The sequence below is a fragment of the Neurospora tetraspora genome (genome assembly GCF_033439725.1).
Source record: "Neurospora tetraspora strain CBS 560.94 chromosome Unknown B0H65scaffold_3, whole genome shotgun sequence".
NCBI lineage: Eukaryota > Fungi > Ascomycota > Sordariomycetes > Sordariales > Sordariaceae > Neurospora > Neurospora tetraspora.
In genome coordinates, this window is record NW_026944385.1 from 3,100,005 (window position 1) to 3,123,238 (window position 23,234).

The window sequence follows — 23,234 nt, forward strand, 5'->3', positions numbered from 1 at the left end:
TGGTACGTACCCATAGCCAGCGCATAATTGCATATTACAGCATACGTAATGGATCATGGGCGAATGTGTATTGTCCAAGTTTCAAGCCATTACAATACAGGGGTTAGGGTTGGCTCAAACGCCCACAAGGCAAAGCCAAGGAAGACGTCTGAGGTCCTGAGAGTGCCACTACCTCCGTCTTCCCCTACGACAAGGCCATGTTCGACTACTTGGGAACGGAGTGAATCTCTTAATGAAATATCGGAATGCTTTTGAATCACGGACGACATCGTTCGCGATCAGTTATATGGCAGTTCGGGTCATATCCACGTCACGTTGTGTCGAGGTTTGAAGGACTACCGGCGGCCGGGGTACGAGCTGAAGCTTGATAGACAACTACGCAACTATAAACGGACGACTTCAAGCATCATTCACGCGGGTACAGAGACGATGAAAAGCTTTTGGGAATTTCACAGAAATCAATTGAAACGCAAGGGCCATGACTTTGTACATACAAACAAGAAAAAGCGCGATGTCTGCGTATTACGCCGATCCGAGTTAAAAATCCCTGAAAGCCGCCCGTCCATCCCGACTTTCCCTTATAGAGTCCCGTCCTTACTCGTCCCTCTTGTCATTCTCATTTTTATTATTTTTATGGATATTTTACTGCTTAGTTCTTGGCGTTCTTGGCCATGGTGTTGAGGGCAGAGCCGTTCTTGAACCACTCAATCTGGGCCTCGTTGAAGGTGTGGTTGAGCTTGATCTCGAAGTCCTTGCCGTTCTTGGGGTGGACACGCATGGTGATGGGCTTGCCAACGGCGAGCTCAGTGCAGAGGATGTCGACCTTGTCCTCGGGGCTGATCTTGTCATAGTCGGCGGGGTCGGCGAAGGTGAGGGGAAGCATACCCTGCTTCTTCAGGTTGGTCTCGTGGATACGAGCGAAGGAGCGGGTGATGATGGCGAGACCGCCAAGGTGACGGGGCTCGAGAGCGGCGTGCTCACGAGAAGAGCCCTCACCGTAGTTCCAGTCACCGACAACGACCCAGCGGATGCCCTTGGCCTTGTAGTCACGGGCAACAGCGGGGACAGCATCCCACTCGCCGGTGGTGAAGTTCTGGACCTTGTTGGCCTCACCGTTGGCGGCGTTGATGGCACCGATCAACATGTTGTTGGAGATGTTGTCAAGGTGACCACGGTACTTGAGCCAGGGACCGGCCATGGAGATGTGGTCAGTGGTGGTCTTGCCCTGGGCCTTGATGAGGATGGGCATGTCGGTGGCGTCCTTGCCGTCCCAAGCGTTGAAGGGAGAGAGGACCTGGAGACGGTCAGAGGTGGGGGAGACCTGGACCTGGACAGTGGCGCGGTCGGCAGGAGGGGCCTGGTAGGTGTTCTGGCCAGGGTCGTAGCCACGGTCGGGGAGACCAGCACCAGTGGGGGCCTGGAGCTTGAACTCCTTGCCGTCCTTGTCCTTGAGGCTGTCGGTCAAGGGGTTGAAGTAGAGAGAGCCGGCAATGGACATGGCGACGACGAGATCGGGGGAGGTAACGAAGGAGTGGGTGGCGGGGTTGCCATCGTTACGGCCAGTGAAGTTACTGAAGATTGCAATTAGCATTCATCGTCATAACAATCATCCTGAAGGGAACATGGGGAGTTTCTTACCGGTTGTAGGAGCTGAGGATGGAGTTGGGGGTGCCCTTGGGAGTGTCGCGGCGATCCCACTGACCAATGCAAGGACCGCAGGCGTTGGCGAGAACGGTGCCGCCGAACTCCTCGAAGGTCTGGAGCTGGCCGTCGCGGGCAATGGTGGCGCGAATCTGCTCAGAACCGGGGGTGACGACGAAAGCAGCCTTGGCCTTGATGCCGTGGTCGAGGGCATCGCGGGCGATGGAGGCAGCGCGGGTCATGTCCTCGTAAGAGGAGTTGGTGCAAGAGCCGATAAGACCGACCTTGAGCTCCTCGGGCCAGTTGTTGTCCTTGGCGGCCTGGGCGAACTTGGAGATGGGGGTGGCAAGATCGGGAGTGAAGGGACCGTTGATGTGAGGCTCGAGCTCGTTGAGGTTGATCTCGATGTGCTGGTCGTACTCAGCACCCTCATCGGCCTGGAGCTCCTTCTGGTAAGTCTTGGCGAACTCAGCGATGTCGGAACGCTTGGTGGCGACCAAGTAGTCGAACATGGCCTTGTCGTAGGGGAAGACGGAGGTAGTGGCACCAATCTCAGCACCCCTATTTAAGAGTTAGTAAATATGCAAAAATCACGACAGAAGGGTCGGAAAAGACAACTCACATATTGCCACATGTCGCCTAGCAGCAGGTGTTAGCGAAGATCAACACAGAAGGGTTTCGGCGGGGTTGACTTACCTTGCCAGTGGCTGACATGGAAGAAGCTCCTTCGCCTGCATAGTTGTTAGCATCGTGATGTTGAATATGTGGTTGGCGATGTGAAGATGAGTGGTGAAGTTTTGGTGTTTTGGGGCCGACGGTTGCTGTTGGCAACCCGCCCCACAAAAAAAGGGGCAGGTGGGTCCTGCCAAGCCCCGTGACTTCCCATCCAATGACATCGATGAAAAGTCAAAATGCATTTGACAGACCAGTCAATGCAATGCGAGAAACTCGCAATGCCACTGAGCAACCTGCCAATGCAGTGACGAATTCAAACGAGGCCATTGGCGGAAATTTCAAGGCGTTGATAGGATCCCCAAATGGATTCAACGAAATGGGAAATGTGTTTGGGAAAGTGAGACATACCGTAGTACTCGACAATAGAGCCAGTACCACCCTTGACAGTGAGGATACCAGCGAGCTTGAGGATGACGTCCTTGGGGGTAGTCCAGCCGTTAAGAGCACCGGTGAGCTTGACACCAATGACCTTGGGGGCCTTGAGCTCCCAGGGGAGGTTGGCCATGACATCGACGGCATCGGCACCACCGACACCAATGGCGGCCATACCGAGACCGGCGGCGTTGGGGGTGTGGGAGTCAGTGCCGATGAGGAGACCACCGGGGAAAGCGTAGTTCTCGAGGATGATCTGGTGGATGATACCAGAGCCGGGCTTCCAGAAACCAATGTTGTACTTGGCGCAGGCGGTGGCAAGGAAGTCGTAGACCTCCTTGTTGATGTTGACAGCGCGCTCGAGATCCTTCTCACCACCAACCTGGGCCTCAATCAAGTGGTCGCAGTGGACGGTGGTGGGGTTGGCAACGGAGGGCATGCCAGCGGACATGAACTGGAGGATGGCCATCTGGGCGGTGGCATCCTGGCAGGCAACGCGATCGGGGCGGAGGCGGAGGTAAGAGGTACCGCGCTCAATGTCCTGCTCATGGGGGTTGTCCAAGTGAGAGTAGAGGATCTTCTCAGCGTAGGTAAGGGGGCGGTTGAGACGGCTGCGGACAACGGCGAGGTTCTCGGACATCTTCTTGTAGTTGATGAAGTTACCCTCCTCAAGAAGGTTCTGCTTGACCTGTTTCCCACAAACATGGCATGTCAGCGCCCTGTTGCGCTCGTTTGCGACTCTATGCGCTCTCTGCGCTCTATGCGGCGCTGAGGGGGACTCACCTTGCGGTCGAGAGGGTTCTCAGTGGCGGTAGCCATGGCCCGGCGGCCGAGGCCAGCGGCGGCACGGCTCCGGGCAACGCCCAAGAGCTGACGGGAGGCCAACATATTAACTTTCAGCTCAGAGAGCAGGGGATGAATAATAACAAGAGGGGAGAGTTGCGCAAAAGGACAAACTAAGAGAAGAAAAAAAGAATGGAAAGACGGGCTCCCCAAACTAGGACGGGCTTTTTCTTCAGCAGAGGGATGGACGTGGAAAAAGAGGGAAAAAAATACGGCCGGGTGGAGAGGTTTTGTAGATAACAGGAAACTGGCTCAAGCGGTCCATGAGTGGTCCACGGGAGCGGGCGGGATTTTAGGTCGGAATGCCAACCAAGGACCAGCTGGAGTCTGGCAGCGACATGGACCGAGCGGGCGCGGGCTGCTGTGGCAACCACCGGGGGTAATGCAACTCCCTACCTTTGAACGTGGGCTTGCTGCCCACCCGCTGGAGCTCCCCTCCCACCGTCATAGCCGAACAAGTACCTGGCTCGCCCGAATGGATCGGGCGTCCGGCCAATCAGCAGGCGGCTGATTCTAACTTTTGACCACTTTTGCAGTGTGGGGGAGCCAGAGATGACATCGCATCGGGTACAAGGCAAAGGCGACGCTAGCCTGTTTCAATTCGACTTTCACGTTGATGCCGAGAACCATGATGGCCATCAAAGGGTCGTCGCTCGGGTTTCACGATCCAGCTTCCGGGAATCCGCTGCAAATCCGCTGCCTACCGCCGACCGTCACCGCATCGACGTCGACCTCGCGGCCCAGAGGCAGTTCCAGCGACTCCAGCAACTTCAGGGGGTCGACTGCTGTCACGACCGTTGGGCCGGGATGCTTTCACACCTTCAGCCTTTCTACGGATAGGTAACCCTGGACTGTGCATCCCTCGCGGCGACTACCCTTCGGTATTTACATACAATACATGTCTTTGTAAATGGGCACCCCGGACCCCCCAGGGGCCAACGATGCGCCCCAGCGAACAGAGTTGAATACGTACATACATGTCAAGGGGAAGGCTCGCGTGGGTTGACCGTGGAAGCCGAGGCGGCCATGGTTTGCTGCTGATCGATACTGAATCATTTCCTGGGCATCCGGACCTCAGGATCTCGTCTTCACCGGTCCGTCCGGGGATTAAACCAGATTGCGAATCCCGAATCTTCAACCTCACCGTCTCGTGGCCAAGGAGGAGAGGACGTTCGCCTGGCCAGTAACGACGGATGGAAAACTAATGTAGAGAGTACAGTAGCCTACTGTGTATGTACCTGACCTGCTGTCGTGCGTGTCACCCCAGATGCTAGACGGGATTGCCGCTCGGCTCGGATGGCATGTGCTTGCTTGCTTGCTGCACTCTGCAGCCACGGGCAGCCATGACAACCGCAGAGCTGCTGCTGTCAATGTCAAAGCTCCATCTCCCGTCGGTTCTCTGTCGCACACATATGCTTCCATGATCTTTCTTCCTTTTTCCTTTCATCAAGTACAGCTGGTGGTGCAAGTATGTAAAGCCAATCTTCCCATTGCTATTTCCATCGCACGGTGATGGATCTCTTATCCAGCAAATGCCTCGTTCGCCAATTCCGGTTCGCTCAGGGTCACCGTGTTATAATTATTGTCCCCGCCTCGATCATCCTGACGTGGGGCAGACGGGATGGAACGTCCACGAACGCTTGAACAACAAGTGTGGACTGCAAGGCTGGTTTCCAACCAGTGACGCAAATCCTAAAAGAACACACGACCACCCCGTCTTCCACGGCCTGTGATTGGCTCGCTGTCAAAGGTCAACGAGTCAAGACTCGAAAGCTCAAAGCTCTCTGGCAAAAAGGAGGGGGGGACAACATGACCCGCGAACCGGAGGGTCAGTTACGAGGTGTTGACGAGAAGATGCAACCTCCCTCGAACCTTCATCCCCAAACCCCCAAGGGCTCAACGCGTCGGCTCTGCAATTTCCATCATCTGTTAGTCCTCCAAGTACCAGCTTCAAAACCGTCTTTGGGCGCCAGGGACCAGGTGAAAATGATAAAAATTCTGCTAATCTGGAGACAGCCCCTAGGGTGGGGCCCCCGGTTCGTTGGCCGAAGGTAGCGTAGCAGTATGTAGTAGGAACTGGAGAAAAGCCAGAACCCTTGCCAGCTCGCTAGTTCCTCTCGGCCGCGAAAGGAGATTCGAGGGCGATAAGGCTTGTTAGCTCCGTTCGCTCCCTTCGCTCCGGCGCTGCGGCCCCCCCGGTTCGTAGAACGGACGGCGCTCCGAGAGAGAGTGAGGACCAGCGCAACAACACCGGAAGAAGTCGTCGAGAGATGGGGATTTTCGAGATAAAGTAGCCGGATGCCAGCGCCGTGCCGTTTCCGTTCCTCGGCGCGCCGGTGGGCATTTCACGGCATTGTTGTTGGTAGTCCAGACCGGATCTCCGTGGATTCCCACGTTGAGCCGATCTGGGTTGCGACAGGATGGAAATTGACAGTGAAGCATCTGAACAGCCCGCGCCAGGTGCCGGAAGCTGTCAGCTGGCCTGTGCAGCTGCCGAATCCAGAAATTGTCAGGTTCCCGTTCAGTGGGCGGCAGGCGTTGTGCTGCTGAGTTTTTTCTCCACTTTTGTCGACCTGGAACTCCTGCTGTGCCTCGCTGCTGGACCCCTTCTGTATGTGAGCCTCTCTTGTGTGAGTGCCCCGTTGAGACTGCGACGACGACGACAACCACGACGCCGTCCAAGTAATCGCATTCGGAATTCAGAATTCCAACTCCATCCTGACACATTTCGAGTCGGGTAAAACAAAGGATTCATTTCGCACCGAGGTCACTTATCATTCAAAATGGGCATTTTCGCTAAGCGCACAAAGTGCAAGACCAGGCGTCGCCTGAGGTGAGTGACGGATTCAGTATTCACACACATTGTGCGTCGACCGGATTACTGACGTCGTGCAAAAACAGAGATGTCGATCAGGTCCAGAAGGATTTGACCAATGCCAGGCACTTGGAGCTTTACAAGGAGACCAAGGCCGTTGAGGACCTGCCTGGTCTGGGTAGACACTACTGCGTTGAGTGCGCCAAGTGGTTCGATATGGAATCGACTCTTGTCAAGCACACCAAGGGCAAGCCTCACAGGAGGAGGTGAGTTCTTCTGTTTTTTTTCTGACGAGTCTCTGAGCGGTCTGAAAACTGACACGGTTGGACTGAAAACAGGTTGAAGGAGCTTAAGGAAGGCCCCTACACCCACAAGGAGGCCGATGCCGCCGTGGGCCTCTGGACGGACAATGGTCGTCCGCGGACCGCGCACACCACCGAGATTGACATGATGTGAAAACAGTTACTTCTTCAAACATTGCATGCAGGCCAGTTTCAACTCATGGACGCTAAGGCGGTTTTCACATTGCGTTGCTATTTCTTACTTACTGCCCGATTTATTCCCCATGGTCGAAGAATGGGCAAAGGCGTTTGTTTGTTACCAAAAGGGCTATATGGGCGGCGTTTCATCAAGTAGGGCTTTGTGGTTTAAATGACTTTATTCCCATTTCACAGGCAGGGCTGTTGTAGCATCCGGGGAGTGAAGACTTGTGTTGTTTTGAGGACGGTATAACTCGAGGACTGTGTTATCAGGATCTTCGCCGTCCACCTAACCTAGATGGCAACTCAAGAGACCAAAAGGTCTCCAATGAGCCAGTTCTTAGTCAGGCATCTAACATGAGGGAAACGGTTCAGTGATATTGTTCGTTTTGCCCATCACATCGCCGAGCCGAGAGACATGCCTGCGAAAATTGAACGCGATCTTCTATCTTCCACCATCACATTCAAAACTACCTGAAAACGCCTTTCGTTTCTCCCAACAAGCGGCCATGCGCTAACATGTGTGCTAGCTGGCCCATAGCACTCCAAGAATGGCCGAAGAGAACCCGTTGTTGAACCAACAGCGCATTCTCGCAGTCAACCACAAACCAATTCCTCAAAACGTCAATCCGGGATTGGACAAACTACGAACAAAATTTGACGGGAACGATTCCGTTCTGCGGACGAGAAGGGCGGAAAGGGCATGTAAGTAAGCATGGAACCACCAGGATTATTCAACTAACTTGTACAGCCACAGTAATCCACAGTAATAGGGAGGGAAGCTTGCAAGGTGATCACCCTCATTCGTCCAACATGAATAAGTAATGTGATGAATGCGATGACTGCGGTAAGGCTCTGCTGATGGCTGAATTTGGGCGCCCCAAAGCGACGAAAGCGGCGAAAGTGACGAAAGCGACCAAACCGACCAAACCGATCAGGGGTATGGTTGAAGATGAGATCGAGAGATGCGCAGTTTGGGATTTTAAAAAATCACAATCCCACAACATAAAAAGGCTGCATAGTCTTCGCATTGCTGTTGATATGGATGTGTTTTTGCAACAATCCCAGTGAACATCCGAGGGAATACTTGCTACGTTCGAACTTCGCTTGGAAACTCTCCTCCTCATCATGTCGGACGGGAGATACGGTACGTCATCAATGTTCCATGGTCTGTCTATTGTTGAGATCACAGCTGACAGGATCTTTTCCAAAGTTGACGGCAGTATCTATTTCTATGCCCCTAATAAGGGCGCCCCGGTGTTCTTCGCCGTTGCATTCGCGGCATCTGGCATCTGGCATATTTATCAGTGCTTGTAGGCTTTCTGATACTGAACAACTCAGGGAAAAAGAGTTGCTAACTTTGAGTGCGTTAGTCACTACAAGAGCTGGAGACTGACCTTCTTCTATTTATCTTGCGCTACCCTATTCACTGCCGGCTTCATTGTCAGGGAACTAGGGGCCTTTGACTATGGCGACCTGGTCAAGTACATCGTCACCACCTGTCTGGTATACGCAGCGCCGTGAGTACAAACAATAAACACGCGAGGGCTGTCAAGACAGATTACTAACCTCGTATCAGACCCATCGCCGAGCTAGCCAACTACAACATCCTCGGAAGGATTCTGTACTACGTGCCCTACCACTCACCGATCCATCCTGGCCGCGTCATCACCACCTTCGCCTTCATCTCCACCGTGGTCGAGGCACTCAACGGCAACGGTGCAGCGCTAAGCGCCAACCAGGCCCTTCCGCGCTGGAAACAAGACATTGGTCGGAACCTCCTCAAAGCCGCGCTCCTGATCCAGCTCGTCGTCATCGCTCTCTTCCTTCTCCTAGCCGGCGTGTTCCACCGGCGGTGCCGTCGTGGCGGCATCAGGAGCGCCAAGCTCGAAAACGTCCTTTACACGCTCTACGCGTCAACCATGCTCCTAACCATCCGGACCATCTTCCGCGTGGTCGAGTACTGGAGCGTGGCGGACCTTCACTACGACGACAGATCTATCGACCCGATGTCGTTCAGCCCCATCATCCGTTACGAGTGGTTCTTTTACGTGTTTGAGGCCAGCCTGATGCTGGTGAATCAGGTGCTGATGAACGTCAGGCATCCGAGGAGGTACCTGCCGAAAAGCACCAAGACGTATTTGTCGGCAAGGGACGGGAAGACCGAGGTCACTGGACCGGGATACAAGGACTCGAGACCGTTTCTGGTGACGTTGTTTGATCCGTTTGATCTGGGAGGGCTGATCAAGGGGAGGGGTAGTCAGAAGGCGAAGTTCTGGGAGGAGGATGACGGGCACGAAGCTGACAAGCCGGAAAGCCAAAAGGGAAAGGTTAAGGATTCGTCTGTCAGTGAGGATGTTGAAGCGGCGGGTTGAATGAATGTCGGCCGAGTCCGAGATTTTTTTCTGAAAAGGAAGTTTTCTGGAAGCCCTCCTCCTCTTTTGTTCTTTTGTCTTTAGAAGTTTCGTTACCCTGTCCGCACGAAACAATCAGCAACAGCAAATACACAGTAGCCGTGCCGCGAACGCCACCACCCCGCCCAACTCGCACAACGGTGCCCCGATGTGGTTTACTCATCATTCCTGGCGGTAGATATCCACGTGGGATCTAAATTAATGGTTTCCTTCCTCCGGAGCAGCCTGAAACGGCGCCATAGCCTCAGAAGACTAGAAGTACATGACTGGGAAATGACAGATGGTTGCTGCCCAAAAACTCGTTGCGGTGCATGTGATGTAGATGAAGGGAACGGGGAGTGTCGCCGGAGAAAACGGGGAGCTTCGGAGGTAGTCGGGGGCCGGTCGTCCGGGGTAGCGAGCCCCACTATTGCGGCCCAATACGAGCGTTGATTGGGCATTGGGCAGTGGCGATGGGTATCACGTGTAACTCTCGAGGGCCATGTTGCAATGTGCATCCCGTTCAATGAGACACCATTGAGGCCGGTAACGGAGCAGCAGCATCAATAATGCCCTCTTTCAGGAATTGCAAAGATCGGGTCGATGTCCGTTGCTTGTCGGCTAGGGAAGACCTTTTCGTTCCGTACTGATATGCTTGAGATATGCTGGCCGACGGTGATGCTGGTGGTGAGGGTGATGATGATGGAAAATGGCGATGGCGACGGAAATAGTGACCCGACACGATGAACCTTCCTCGTGCCTTCCAAATATTACAATTTGCCCCGCATTCAGTAACAACCCGCCACGACAGAGACACAGCCAATTGTTCGCAAATAGGAAGGAGTCTAGAGCTGCGAACAGCCGATGAGGGGAACTCAGCTGAGCTAACTTTAAACGAGACATGTCCTCTTGCCTGTCCTCACCTTCTTCTCGTTCTTCGTCTACATGCCTACTCGGATGCTCTAATCGCAGACGCGCCTCACCTGCCTTAACCATCGCCGAGACCCTTTGACGAGAATCGGTCCATTGATATTTACGGACGACACGCCTGTGCCGGTCTTGTTGCCAATTGGCGACATACGAGAACACAGCCTCCAGGGGTCATCATCCCTTCCGCTGGGAGCACGGCGACACCGCAACAAAGAAGCTTTCCAGGAACAGCACGGAAAAAGAAGTGCAACAAATGCCCGATATTGGATCCGTCCGCTCGGACAAAAGCATTTGACAACAAGCAGTTCTCGGTCTTCAGGGGGTTGTCGGACATCCACATCACTAAGTCTAGGCTGCCGCTTTTTCTAGCTCCATCAATCTTACGGGATCTGGGCGGTGCATACAACTAGATCTGGATCACTCCTGTCACCCCACAGTCACACTTGATACATCAACAGATGGATGAACTTTTGTTGTACCTGGCTCATTGACAAACCCTTGCCCTGATCGCCGCCTGCCACGTTGTTCCCGGAGCGCTCCTTGACCATCACAGGAGTTTGAATCGAACAGAAACCTTCTTTGTTGTATTTATGGATCGCAGGCGGCTTAGCTGACTCGCCGCTGGTTCCTTCTCTGCTTCTCCTCCCATTCTTTAACTTAGTACCCACCCCCTTACGCCCGCTTCAACGGCGCCTGCTAAGGATATACTCTGTTGGGCGTCAGCTTGGATATTAGTCCTCTGCCAATATCTATCCTCTTCCTCCGTCGTCCGCCACATACCTTGGCCTTCAAAGTCAACCACACAGCTTTACCAGCTGATACACTTCGCCGAGACCTGGACAATATCATGGATCGACCTTCATCACCATCATACCGCGAGCGCCGAGGACCGCATATCTATGTTCATCTGGAGGTTGGCATCTCGTGGTCTTCCAAAAAACAACCCAAGAACCATGAAGTAACATATGGGTCAAGAGGATCAAAGGCGGTGCGTGAGAAAGAGCAATGTCCGGGCCCCAAGCTTCCCCGTCAAATGTCATCCCCCGATCCCACCTACCTAGCCGCCATCCACGATTTCGAACAAAGGCAATCGAGGACCCGAGAAAGCCGGAAAGCTGCTCGTCCACTTTCGCAGATCAACCCTGCTGCTTCGATACCGGACACTCGTCTTGGTCCCCATCACCAAATGCAGGAATACTATCAAGTGCCCGGATATTATGGGCCAGCCCAACACGCAACGCCATCCCGGCAGCAGCGACGACGGTCCCGGTCTGGGTCAAAATCTGCTGGGGAAAGGGGTCATTCGGCACCACCACCCACCGGTGAAAACCCCTGGGATGTAGGGTTGGTAGGGGACCAAGCAGCGGGACCATCGAATTCAAGACCAGAGCTGTCCCCACGTCCCCCATCGGATGTCTGGAAAGCCCTACCAGCGGCCCCAAACCAGTTTCGTCTCGGAGAGGCCGGTATGCCATGGTCATCACCAATGGTATTTGAGACAGGGGCTGCTTCGCAGAATGATGATGTCTCGGACCTCCCATCGGCCCATCATCGTCAGCAGAGCATACCTGATTTCCATCCGGATGATGAAGGGTCCATTTACGAAGCCAGCCCCGTCACAGGCATCTCTGTCTTCTCGCCTGGACCGAGTAATTCCCAAACTCGTGGGGATTCCGACCCGGGTAGTGTACGAGATCTAGAGGAACTATCAGCAGCAATGGTGACGGTGGATAACGGGTTTGAGAACCAGTGGTGGAATCAAGGGCAACGGCGAAGCATGATCCCTCCAGCTCCGATCGAAGAGCCGCCATCCCTCAACAGAAGGATCTCGGCAAGATCACTTGGCTGGGCAGTAGCGAACAGCAGCAATACGCCACCGCGGGAGGAGATACCCAGTATGATGCCTAGTATTGCTGCATCCGACATTGTTTCACCTCTGTCCGAGTACTCAACGCTAGCCTTCAGTCCACCACAGGCTCACCACTCTCTTCACCGTTCGATGTCGACGAGGTCGGAGGAGATGTGGTTGACCACTAGGGATTTCTGAGGATGACGCAGGACACATAAACACGACAGATGAAGATATGCTTGGACTTGGGGCGTGTGAGGTACTGAGAGAGGAAAAGTGGCTATTGCCATATATTGTTATTCATGGTTAGGCGTTTCTGGCATATTTTCTACCTGGTGTTCTTCTCTTGGTTGTTTCTTCTTTTTTTTTTTTTTTTTTTTTTTTTTTTTGAGGATATCCACACGGTCGTTAACGCAAGGAACCGTGTAAATCCGAAGCTGTACTGGAGAATAGTAGCTATACCCGGGAGCGTGCAATATCATGGAATTTTCTTTTTGCCCTCGATCCTAATGGTATGATGCGGCTTGTTTTTTTGGGACTTGACACTCAGTGTTTCCCCCATGTTCTCTGCTCTTGTTTCCCACCGACCGAAGGCCAACAGCATACATTCATCACCTTCAGGCTCCCTGCCATTTCCCCTCGCATGGCAGTAGGTTAATTACCAACCATTGAAGGTAGTCCTAGGATTCGAAACCTTGTCAACATGCGGGCCCCCAATACCGGAGGGAAAGACACACCTGGACCGCCAGGGTATGTATGTATGGCAGTCCAAAAGAGGCAAAACAGCGGCAGTTGAGACCGCCTAGGCACAACTCAAGGACCAAAAAATGTTTTGGCTTCAGGACCGGTAACATGAGCCGTGTTACGATTATGCAAGGCATGCAGAAAACCATCTCATTTCGAAACTCTTCGGTGGAGAGCCACAGGATAGCGGTACAGCCAGACAAGACAAAGGCTTGTCACCGGTCGGTTGACTTATTCCCACCGACTCCCGAATCCATAGTGGATTTGGCTCAGTCATCATCTTGCAGGGACAGTTTACCTGTTACACACCTACACTACCGGCAAGACAGTATTGGTTCCAGACTTTGCCATACCCGTCAACCACGTTGATCTGGTTCTGGCTCATGTTACCACTCTCTCCTGGCTTGATGAATAGAGTTATTACGGCAATACTCGTCGGTAGGGCGGTAGGGCTTCAGTCTCTGTATCATCGAGATTGTAGTCTTCACTAGGCATCAATTATGTACGGGAACTTAAGCCTGGGCTGGACTGACTTGGCAGTTTTTACCGTCACGTCTATTCCGGAGCTAATGACGATGCGGATATTACCTACCATAACTGCACCCCTTCGGGCTTACCTTGACAGCTGCATCTTTGGGAACAGAAATCTTCCGCATACCTACAAGGGATGCTCTACCCATCACATCTCACACTCGCAAGAGGAATAAGAGAAGGCCCCAGATTTGTCCGTTGTCTCCATGTCATCTCACTGCCATCCTCTCTCCCGACCCACGGTCCAGTCTGTGTGAAACACCCAGGCCTAAACGCCGAAGCCTAACATGGTAAAAAAGAAAGGGGGTGATGTGATGGGAGCACATTTCATGAAACATACAACAACCATCATGTCACCCCGAACCTAGTTATTATGACTAAACACTTTTTTCTCCGACGGCAGTTTAACTGTCATGAAAGAGGGTAGTCTACCGAGATCAAAGCACCGTGGTTCATCCAGAGAGAAAGCCAAGCCAAGCTCTAGAGTACTCTAACTCTACTCTACAACTGTGCGTATGTACTTCTTTCACATCTCCGGTCTTTTTACATCTCCGGTAACCACTCGTCGTCGACTCGCTCAAGTCAGTCTGCAGGATACATATCAGGTAGGTAGTGTCCAAACTCCGGAGCACTCGGTGGGCCGGGCTCTCTAGGTAGACACATCATTTCATTTGTTTCATTTTATGCAACAATGGATGAGAGAGAGGCCGGGCTCGGGCCGGATGGCGAGCGTATCAAAGGATAGAGAATTGTGTTGCCTAGCCTAGCCCGATTTGCCTCCACAACCCCAAGTGTCTGTCTCTGGCCCGATTTGGTCGCCGGCGTCGGGATACCGTTGTGTTCCAGGAGTCAAAAGAATGAATGAGGCATTGAAGACGCATCCCGCCCGCCCCCTGGAGCTTAATATGTCCAGCAGATGAAGTCATTGGAGACTCAAGAGTCAGTAGTTAGTTATCCCGTCGAGAGGATTTTTCCTGATGTTGTTAGATGAAACTTGGCGAGTCCCCTCAAGTAAACAGCCCAAATTGATGCCTATCTTTCAGTCACAGGCAGATATTTCGACACCATCTCGGTTGAGATAAAGGTCTTACAGCCTTTGAAAAGAAGATTTCATAAACCCACGCCAATTCACGATTGAAGTTCGGAAGATGGCCGAGTCAAGGAATGGAAAGTGTCGAGCAGGAGGAGGGAAAGGAGGAAACAAACGTCGAACACGGACGGAAACAACTCCAGGCTTCCGCATTCTCAAAACCCCAAATCCCTGTCCGGTTCCCACTTTCTCCTGTCAAGTGTCCACACGGCTGGGTTCCCTTCGGGCGCTAGTGAAGATCGTGGAGAGCGGGAATAAGATACTTTGTCTTTGTACCTGTTTTTTGGTTTCTGTCAGAGGCCAGGGGATCCACTGGGCGTGCACGTGCCGAATTGGGCTGGGATATGCGGGATTTATCCAGATGCCAGAGCTTCGAGTCTGCAGAGCCAATCTTACACAGATGTACACAATCAAGCCACGTTGAACCCCATATTGATTATTACTCATAATATTACAATTAAGAGTCTCATTAATTTAACCGTTGAAGCTATCGCTAATAACAATAACCAATAAAACGACTGCCAATAATGTCTATGACTAAGATTAATAGCGTCACTCTTAATGGCCCTAAGGATTAGCCGGTTTAGGAAGATGCCTTTATCTCTATAGCTTATGACTTTAGTTTCTAGAAATATATCGATCCTAATAACCATATACCTTAGCTAATTAAACTCGTAAAACCTAATATCGCTAACTATTAGGGAGAGGTCCTAATTAGAGAAACTAAGGAAGCTAAGAAGGATAAGGAGTCTACCTTATCTACTACTGCTAAATTTCATAATTTCTATTATAAGCGCGATTATTGTAATTATATAATTAAGAAATTGGATTGGCGTATAGAGGTTAAAACCTTTTTTAACCTAGGTACTAAAGAAATTACGTTAAATCGCTAAATATTTAAAACCGTTAGAAATAATTATTGTAAAATTAATTTTACTAAATGTATTAATCTATACGAATAGTATAATAATCTTAGTAAATCTACCGCTTTTAACGACCATAAAGTAAAGAAGCTCGTCCGAGCTAAATTTATTAATATTTTCAAACCCCCTAGTAAAGCTAATTATAATTAGTATAATTAGACCTTTTATTAGAAAGCGGCTATAGCCTTCTATATTATTAGAGGAATTATTAGAGTAAATAAACTAAATTTATAATTCCTAAAATTCTATATAATTATAAAATCGAATCCTTATACCGCTTAAATAAATAATTACTAATTCTAATATAATAAAGAGATCGAAAGAAACTTTAATTTTAAAATTTCTTTCCGTATTGTAGTTAAGAACTTTTGTAAAGTAGTAATAGTAAATACTATTTAAAGAAAGGGTTGCGCCCCCTTATTTAAAGGTATTACGTTCGTAATTATATTAGGCGGTAAACCTACTAAAGAAGACGCTCCTAACGACGAATAAAATCCTAGCCCAGAAATAAAGAGATAGGGAAAGGCTATAAGTAAGAACGGTAAATTTAGAAAAAATATTAATAAGAATAAATGTACCTCCTCCTCGTCCGTACTAGCGAATAAACGATTGTAACGATCCCCGTACAAACTCTATAAGCAGCCAGGCTATAATCTAAATAAATACTACTACGCTAAATTATAATTAGTTTATAAAAGTTAAATTGAAAGTCCTATTATTAAAAAGTACGCGTTTATTAATTTAAAAAAGGATAAAATATTTAAAAAAGCCGTCAATTGTCTACGAACGTAGTGGAACGATAAAGACTAAAATAATTAATTCTATAGACGCTGGGTAAGTAAAAATAATTTTTTAATACTTATAATAAAATGCGGCGCCGTATATTTACTAATAGATTCTATAATCTTCGATTTAAATACGATAATATATATTTTTAATAAAATTAATTGGTTTAAAGACCTTACTTTATTAAATACTAGTAACTACGTATAGGCTAAAAATAAGCGGATTCCTATTAAGGAGTATAGTATTATTATAATTATAATTTAAAATGACGTTGGAGATAAAGAATTCTAATTCCATAATATCGCCCTAATGCCGGATATAGTTTATAATTTTTTTTCCTTAAGATAAATCGAAGATGAATAAATCTACTAGGACTATAAGAATAGTTACCTACGCTCCCGCTTTACGAATTCCTTTATTTATTATATTCTCTTTAAACATAAATAATCTATTTTAGAGTATATCTTTTTATAAAATAGTATTAACGAATCTTCTTTTATTATACGGTATATAAATTATATTAAGTTGAAGCCTTGAAAAAGTAAGCCCCTTCGTTAGTATTTTTAATTTAGTTACCTAGGATTCGAAATTTTAGTTAAGCTAATGGAGTAAGAGTATAGCGTACGATTTAAGGGACCGGATATAATATATTACAAATTATATACTAAGGCTAAATTGAAGCGCTAAGTGCGTAAAGAAGTTCGTAACTACTTAGAGGGCCCTAAATTACGATTAACTGTCGATTTCTTCGCTTATAAGAAAGTAAAAGTAGGAAGTTAGAAATATTTAAATTTAATAGTAGTTGTAGATTGGTAATTTAAATTCGTCTAAATATATTATTTAGGTAATAGAAAAGCTGAATCTATTATTGCGTATTTGTAATCCCTTTATATAAAGTTATAAATTTAATATTAAACTGTATTTTGGATAATCGAATACGATAACGAAATAATTAATAGTAAAAAAATTATTACTTAATTTGCCGCTAAAGGAATTAATATCGAGCCTTTAGCGCCTTATATGTAAATTTAAAACGGTGGCGTAGAGTGTTTAAAGGGTACAATTAAGATTAAAGGTACGGTAGTATAATTAAATGCAAATCTTCCTTACAAACTATAAATGAAAACTATTAGAGCGGTTATATATTTATATAATTTAACCCCTAAGGCGGAATATTATTAGAAATCTCCCTAAGACCAATTCGAAACGTACTATTAATTTAAAGATAATATCGTTCCTTTATTAAACCCTTCCCCTACTATTATACACTTCAAAATATATAGTTATAAGGTTTTTACTTTTATAATACAAATTATAAAAGAATAGAATAAATTAACAAAGTTTAAAGATTGTACCTAAGTTGGCTATTTAATTAAATATTAATTAATGAATATTAATAAGATTTAAAATCCCTATACTAATTCTATCATTATTATATAAAACGTTGTATTTAATAAAAATAAGGTCTTCTCTAATAATAACGTTAAAGAAATCTATAATACCCTTAATATCTCCTTTAAAGAATTAGTTATATAATTAAAAAACTTTTATTAAATAAATATTGCGTAAGTAAACGTCCTATAAATTGAGGCTATACCTACCATAAATAATAGAATTCTTAGCCCCGTTATTTAAAACTTTTTTATTGAAACTGAAAATATACTAAGGGAAAAGGAAGAATTAAAATCTCTAGAAATATAAACGTAATCTAAATCTTTAGAAGTCCCGTAAGTATTAAGGATATTACTAGGTCTAAAAATACTGTAAGGGTTGCTAGAGCCCTTATTATCGCCGCCCGTATAATCGCCGTCGGATTTTTAAAATATATTTTTAAATTCGAAGGATAAAGAAGAGAGCTATCTCCCTATACCTCCTAAGAGCCTAGCCGCATTTGTAATAACCGACCTCTCTCGTTCTAACGAAAATTTATAACCAACTATAAATTAATACCTTTATTAGGCCGCGTTGTTCTTATTTATAAAGGGTAATCGACCGGTAAGATTTTAAGAAAATAAGGTTGTAGACCAAACCTTCTTAGAAGAAATAAGAAAGAGGGGTATTAATATCGATCCCGGCTACAATTCCAAATTAAAAATAACGAATGAAATTATTAACCGCTATAAAGTAAAGGGTATATTAAAGACCCTCTATCGAATTAACTTCTTACCTCTTCTAAAGTACTATAGTAATTTCAACTCTTATCCCTTTAGAGAATTCTTTAAAGATATAAAGAAGGAATACCTAAATAAGTATAAGAATAAGAAGTTTTAGAAGTAAGTTAATATTAAAGAAGTAAGAAATAACGAAATATTCGGTTCGATATAAGTATATACTTATAAATTCAATTAAGACGGTTAGTTTTTTTTAAATATAAAGTACGTCTAATTATACGTAGGGATTAACAATTTAAGGATAACGTACATAAAACGTACGTAACGACTCTAACTATTAAATCGTTCTGTATTCTAATAATTATAGCCGCCTACCTTAACCTCGATTTAATTTAATACGATATAAAGAACGCTTTTATTAATACTATATTTAATAAAGTAATATTTATAAAGGCTCCCCCTAAATATATTAGGAAAGGCTAAGCACTTTAATTACTACGAATACTATATAATCTACGGAAATCTCCCCTCCTCTAGTAGTAAGAATTTATTAAGACCCTCGTAGTTATAAATATAAACCCTCTCCCTATAGAGCCTAATATCCTAATTAAAGATGACGTATTCTTCTTCTTCTACGTCGATAATATCATTATTACTTATAAATATAAGGATAAAAAAATTGCTATAAGTAAGGGGGTAGTAGCCACTATAGAGAGGAAATATTAATTAATAGGTAAAAAGCTATTAAAATAATTCTTAAGTATCGAAATTATATAAGACCGAAAGAAGAAGCTAATTTAGTTATTATAGCGTAATTATATTTAAAAAATTGTAGAGAAGGTTAAACGTATAAAAAAATTATATTCTATGCCTATAGCTAAAAAGGAATTCCTATTTTATTAAAATAACGTAACCCTGTATGAGATTTACGCGTATTAAATCAAAATTAATTCGATTTTTTAGATCGCTATTACTTCGCAACTAAATGTAATTTTTTTAATCTCTAAACTTCCTCGATTCAATTCAAACCCTAATTTAGCGCATTATATAGTTATAAATAAAATACTCTTCTACCTTCTAATAACTTAAAATTATACCCTTTAATCAAATAGTAAAGATTATTAGGACTTTTACGTTATAATTAATTTCTTATTTACAAATAATTTTCTTAATCGAAAGAATTTACAAATATTCGTACTTAAACTATTAGGCGCTACTATTGATTGGCGTACTAATAAGTAAAATATAATTATAATTTTATTTATAAAAGTTAAATTATTATCTTTCAATTAAAGCATTAAGGAGGTAATCTACGCCCACTGTTTCTTTAACGAATTTACGCCTATAAGTTATAATAATAAATAAATAATACGATTTATTATAAAGGAGGGAGTTCGGCTCGTAATTAAATTTAAGTACGTTAATATATATAAATATCAATTAAAATAAGCGTAAGAAAGGAAGTTAGTAAACGTAGTCTACGTGCCTATTAAGGAATAGATTGCGGATAGCTTTATAAAGAGCCTCCTTTCCGTAATACATTTAAAATTTATAGAATAGTTAGGATTCGTAGAGTTATAACGGCTATAACTTCAATGATAAGAATTTAGTAGCGGAAATATCACTATAAGCCGCCCGAAAGGTATAGAGGACTTTATAAAAGAGGATTCGGGCAACGAATCAGTAAGTATAATAGTAAATATAATAAAGTAAGATTCTTACGAATAAAAATTTAAAAGCTATTGTAACGAAGAAATAATTTGGGAATAATATTATTTTTAACTAATTCTAGGGAGATTTTAGGGCATTTTAGGGTATATTTGGGTAGATCTGGCGTGGTTTGTATACTAGATCTAAGGGGGTGTATTAGAGGCTAGGGGATCTACTGGGCGTGTACGTGCCCAGTTGGGTTGAGATATGCGGGATTTATCTAGATGCTAGAGCTTTGAGTCTGCAGAGCCAGTCTTACACAGATGCACACAATTAAGCTACGTTGAACCCTATATTGATTATTACCCATAATATCACAGTTTTATCCTTCTCTCCTTCTACCACGGTTCCTGGCAGTTTGTTTCCTCGCTCGCTTCGCACTTCCACAAGTGTACATCCATACCTACAACCCTTGTCTAGAAACTACAGAAATAGTAGTCTCTCATAATAATTGTGCTCCGATATTAGCCCTTATTCGCTCCGCCGCCATACGTGGCGTAATCTCTTTATACCTTGTGGGTCTAAGTAGTATAATATTAAGATTACGTTTATATATAGTTTGAACGAAATCGGCTAATATATATAAGGAATATTCAATCTCTATGTAAATACTCGAGTATCAAATTACTATAAAATTTTTAAATTTAATTAAATAAAGTATCCGAAGATAGTACGAGTAATAGGTCCATCTCTATATACTTTTTTTATATTTTTATAAAGCTTTTATTATTTACTAATATTATAGGGGTAGCTTTTATTATACGTAAAATTATATTTAGAAGGATTATATACTCTATTTCTACAACCTAACGTTATATCGACGCGAAAATTCGTATATATAATAAATCATTATAAATTTAATATTAATAAGGTTATAGAGTTAATTCGTTATATTATTAACTTTCGGCAACCTAATACGTTTATACCTCCTAACCCAGCTCTCTAAAATTAAATTGCCGAAGTATTGCACTATACAATATTTACTAACGTTAAGGATATATAATATTACTTTATTAACGCGGTCGCTACCTATTTATTAAATTAAAGGTTACCCGTAAGCTTGGACCAACGTTATCTAAAACCTAATTAAATTGAATCTATTTATTATATTATTTACCGACGAGGCGATATAATCTTAATTACCCATACGAGCTATAGTAAGAGTATTATTTTCTAAATAGTATTTATTATTTTAATTAATAAGGTTACTATTTAAATTATACCATTCAATCGGTTTAGCGAGGAGTAGTAGGATATTATTACTAAATTTCCTAATATTCGATTTATTTTAATCGATTAATTAATTATAAAGGTATGGTCTTTAGTTTCGTTTATTTCCTATAGGGGCGGCTAAGATTCGCCCCCCCTATAGGATTTAAATATATTCTATAATTAATTTTATAGTAGTATCCTCGCTTTTAATCGGATTTAGAAATTGGAAATTATATATATATTTTCTTCGGTTTATAATAAGCTGCTTATATAAAACTTATAGAATTAATATATATAGCTTTATTTAATTATCAGATTGTATTTATAGTTATAAATAAATTATATACTATATTTTAACAGTGTATATTTCGAAGATAGTTTACGGATATTTATACTGTCAAAACTACTATCCTATTTAGTATTTTTTAATTTAAGTATATAATTACTCTTATTTATAAAGTACAATTATATATATATAAATATGGCGGTTTCCGCCTGGAAGGTTATAATTTAAGTAAATTCTTTATTATTCGTACTTTTATCGACTAATTTAATATCATAATAAATATTATAACTAATTCTATTAAACGCGTTTAAAAATTACCGGCGGTTTAAATGTATTTTCGGCGTATTAATATTTAACGACCCCCAGCCCAATATTTATTTTATTTCGAAAATTATTATTTATATTAATAGTAAATTATTACTTTCTTCTATCCGGTTGTATTTTTTATAATATTTTAAATCTTCCGGCTACAAACCTTCGTACGTAATAAAGGTAATTTATAAATATAATACCGATACCTGTCCTTTAAAATAGAAGGTTATATATAAAGACTTTAAGCAATTTAATTCTACATGCTGGATAATATTTATTATTGTTTCGCTTAGTATAAATATAGATATTCCGGATATATAGCGCGTAATATAATATAGCGCGGTTAAATCTAATAACGTTACGGATTTAATTTAACGCTTCGGATACGCTGTTTATACGGATCCTACTACGTATAGTATAGGGTTTTATTTCGTTCTTTATTATTAATTCGATTATTTCAACCAATTATACAAATTTATTAAAATAAAAACGATTACGCATTCTAATAATAATACTTTATTATATTATTCTATTATTTTAATATTCGAAACCTAATATGTACCGCCTCCTTTATTTATTAATATTACTTTATAATATATTATATTGAATTTTGCTTTGATTAAGGAACTAATTTAATTATTTACTTCGGGGGATAAAGATACTTCGGACGAAGAAAATACTTCGGACGGAAAAAGTATATTAAATGAAGAAGAATGATTAGATAATAAAAATATTATAATTATTTAATGGGTTCTATAGGAATTAAGTATTAGTGATAGTAATTAATAACTTTATATTTAAAATAAAATAGAGAAAGCGGCTCGGGAGAAGGTTATAAAAAATATAAAGAGATATATGAATTTATTAATACGCCGTATTTTAACTTATATATTAAAATACTATTGTAAGAGCCTAAATTACCCTCTACCTTTGAGGAGTTATATAATTATATAATAGATTTCAACGCTTAATACTTCGGTACTACTCCTATTATAGTACTTCATTTATAATATCATAATAAATATTACCCCCCCTTAAATTTCTTATTACCCGTTTTGAAAAAGAAGCTTACGGCTATTATTAAATATTTAGCGAAATTATTTAAGGTTAGCTTTATTCTCATTAAATTAGATTATTTTATAATTACTATAGTTAAAATTCTTTATCCTAATATTTTTAAACTCTTCGATTTATTTAAAGAAATTTTATATCCTTAGATCTTATATACGTATTTGCGTATAAGTTCGGTAAATAGGTTTTTATATTTACTACGTAAAACTTTATTAAAATTGTTCTAAAATTCGAAGTGTGGAAGTAATTGGGAGATTATATCAATATATTAATTATAGAATATACGCGTATTACTCCCTTCATATTAGAGGCGTTTACTATTAATTTAGAACGGATTATTCGTAATAAAGCGAGCGTAAAAAAGAAAAGATTAATAAAAGGAGGATAGGTATAAGATTTAA

At 43.7% G+C, this 23,234-nt stretch overlaps 5 protein-coding genes across 5 annotated transcripts; 4 read left to right on the plus strand and 1 right to left on the minus strand.

The window, feature by feature from the left end:
• Positions 1 to 257: 257 nt before the first annotated feature.
• On the minus strand, positions 258 to 3,927 carry B0H65DRAFT_462417 (aconitase family-domain-containing protein). Its single transcript, XM_062826641.1, has 6 exons — positions 3,532 to 3,927; positions 2,725 to 3,436; positions 2,338 to 2,372; positions 2,264 to 2,280; positions 1,639 to 2,202; positions 258 to 1,571 (listed from the first exon to the last, which is right to left on the minus strand). The coding sequence occupies exons 1-6, from the start codon at positions 3,634 to 3,636 to the stop codon at positions 650 to 652; spliced, it is 2,355 nt and encodes a 784-aa protein (XP_062683188.1). The 5' UTR covers positions 3,637 to 3,927; the 3' UTR covers positions 258 to 649.
• Positions 3,928 to 4,137: 210 nt separating this feature from the next.
• Positions 4,138 to 4,583, plus strand: B0H65DRAFT_166083 (uncharacterized protein). Its single transcript, XM_062821301.1, has one exon. It carries the CDS (start codon positions 4,208 to 4,210, stop codon positions 4,433 to 4,435), a length of 228 nt encoding a protein of 75 aa, XP_062683189.1. The 5' UTR covers positions 4,138 to 4,207; the 3' UTR covers positions 4,436 to 4,583.
• Positions 4,584 to 6,160: 1,577 nt separating this feature from the next.
• B0H65DRAFT_538710 (uncharacterized protein) lies at positions 6,161 to 7,333 on the plus strand. Its single transcript, XM_062829096.1, has 3 exons — positions 6,161 to 6,424; positions 6,493 to 6,672; positions 6,745 to 7,333. The coding sequence occupies exons 1-3, from the start codon at positions 6,375 to 6,377 to the stop codon at positions 6,860 to 6,862; spliced, it is 348 nt and encodes a 115-aa protein (XP_062683190.1). The 5' UTR covers positions 6,161 to 6,374; the 3' UTR covers positions 6,863 to 7,333.
• A 308-nt stretch (positions 7,334 to 7,641) lies between these two features.
• Positions 7,642 to 9,682, plus strand: B0H65DRAFT_571684 (uncharacterized protein). The gene is made up of 3 exons (XM_062830485.1): positions 7,642 to 8,198; positions 8,259 to 8,405; positions 8,465 to 9,682. Exons 1-3 carry the CDS (start codon positions 8,014 to 8,016, stop codon positions 9,258 to 9,260), a joined length of 1,128 nt encoding a protein of 375 aa, XP_062683191.1. The 5' UTR covers positions 7,642 to 8,013; the 3' UTR covers positions 9,261 to 9,682.
• A 982-nt stretch (positions 9,683 to 10,664) lies between these two features.
• On the plus strand, positions 10,665 to 12,417 carry B0H65DRAFT_166136 (uncharacterized protein). The gene has a single exon (XM_062821302.1). The coding sequence runs from the start codon at positions 11,056 to 11,058 to the stop codon at positions 12,253 to 12,255; it is 1,200 nt and encodes a 399-aa protein (XP_062683192.1). The 5' UTR covers positions 10,665 to 11,055; the 3' UTR covers positions 12,256 to 12,417.
• The last annotated feature ends 10,817 nt before the right edge of the window (positions 12,418 to 23,234 follow it).